Raw genomic sequence first — 1,609 nt, 5'->3', positions numbered from 1 at the left:
CGATGAAAAACACACGGTGCGGCCTGCCGCGTCGCGGCGCAGGCAATGAGCGAGAGCGTGGAATCGGAGTTGACAGTTGTCGCCGCATTTCGCTAGGAGGGCGCTAGTAGTAGGGGAGGGCTCCACGCGACGCGCGGGCGGGAAGGAGCGCGCGTTCAGCGGGTAGGTCGAGATAGTGGTCGTTTCTCTCCACATGAATCGCTCGCACTGAGAGTCACTCAAGACAGTTTGCGCATGTGTGATATTTTATGCGTCAGGTAAAATGCCGCGCAACAGTTGTGTGCCATTGTGTTCCACGAATGCATCGAAGGACCCGCAAATACGATACCACGAGTTTCCCAGTAACGCAGAACGCAGGGCAGCATGGCTGCGAAACATTTCCCGTGAAGGACCCGGCGGGAAGGGAACAGTATGGCAGCCTAATGACAGGTCCCTGGTGTGCGCCTTGCATTTTACGGAGCAGGTCTACAAGAAGACCGAGAAGTTGAGGATACTTTTGCCAACGGCTGTGCCGACAGTGTTCCCCGGTTATCCAAGCTACATGAGCACGAGGAGCACGCCTGCTCCGAGGAAGAAGCGGCCACGCTTGGAAATAGAAGACGATAATGCGCAGTCGTGTGCCGAGTGCTCGGGCAATGCTGCTTCAAAAGACAGGCCCGTCATTAGCCGAAACGGCTCGTCAAGTGACAGCACTGAAGCCACGACGCGCAACAACTCCGAACAAGGGAATGAAACGTGAGTGGAAATTGCATCATTTTCAGATGCATCATGTCAAACTACATTCGACCTTGTTAAACTGATAGAAGAAGCTCAAAAAAAAAAAAAAAAACGCGCTGCTTCCTAGCGAAGATCGCTCGTATGAAAGGAGCACTGCAGGCCCTTCAAGAAAAAGTGGATGACGCTGAGGAGCGCGCACAGTTTTATGAAAATAACACGGACATTGCCTGTTTTATGAAGGTGCTCAATGGTGCTGCGCAAGGTGACAAGACTGCCGAGTTCGTTAGAAACCAAGTCCGCAGTTTCTCGACGAAGAAGCCCCACTACAGTGACGTCTTTCTAAGGGAATGTGGAATTTGGAAGGCATGCTCCAACAAAGGTTATGAGCCTGGAAGCTACAGAAATCTCGTTAAGGTCCCTTGTCGCTCAACGCTCCAGAAATATATGTAGGCCACTCAACAGGTGAAATCGGCGTCACTTCGTTGATAAAGGAGCGGCTGTGCATCGAATTCAAGGGTCTCACTGGTCTCACTCTTACGAGCGCTTCTTGCCAACTGGGAAGGAAATGTTAATATGTCTGTTGAGCGTCTCGTACGCTTGGCTCAAAAACATCTGGCAAGGAAAGTGCTGCGCCTGTGATTCCAACAACACAGTGATCCTTTTTTCACGCACCTGCAATAAAGCAATTATGACTCCCCTGATGTTCACAATGCTTTTGTTTCTAAGGTGTGAGCAACAATCATTCCGGAAATACAACCGCACCTGTCAATGAGCGACTCTCCTGTTGCAAAAATAACTGTAGCACAAAAATACGTTATCGAGGGTGAACAGCGCAACGGCAACAAAAGAGAGAAAACATGACGCGAAAAATCGCAACTCGCACGAGCAACCA

The 1,609-nt window shown here is 50.6% G+C and overlaps 1 protein-coding gene across 1 annotated transcript; it reads left to right on the top strand.

The window, feature by feature from the left end:
- Positions 1 to 262: 262 nt before the first annotated feature.
- On the top strand, positions 263 to 739 carry LOC119432457 (THAP domain-containing protein 11-like). The gene has a single exon (XM_037699620.1). The coding sequence runs from the start codon at positions 263 to 265 to the stop codon at positions 737 to 739; it is 477 nt and encodes a 158-aa protein (XP_037555548.1).
- Positions 740 to 1,609: the final 870 nt, after the last annotated feature.

This window comes from Dermacentor silvarum, chromosome 11 (assembly GCF_013339745.2).
Source record: "Dermacentor silvarum isolate Dsil-2018 chromosome 11, BIME_Dsil_1.4, whole genome shotgun sequence".
In the NCBI taxonomy this organism is placed as follows: Eukaryota; Metazoa; Arthropoda; class Arachnida; order Ixodida; family Ixodidae; genus Dermacentor; species Dermacentor silvarum.
The sequence above is the reverse complement of the archived record's forward strand: the minus strand, read 5'-3'. Positions and strand labels throughout refer to the sequence as shown.

What these genes read in the sequence shown, in the direction of transcription:
- LOC119432457 (XM_037699620.1), top strand. Translation starts at nt 263, where the DNA reads ATGCCGCGCAACAGTTGTGTGCCATTGTGTTCCACGAATGCATCGAAG.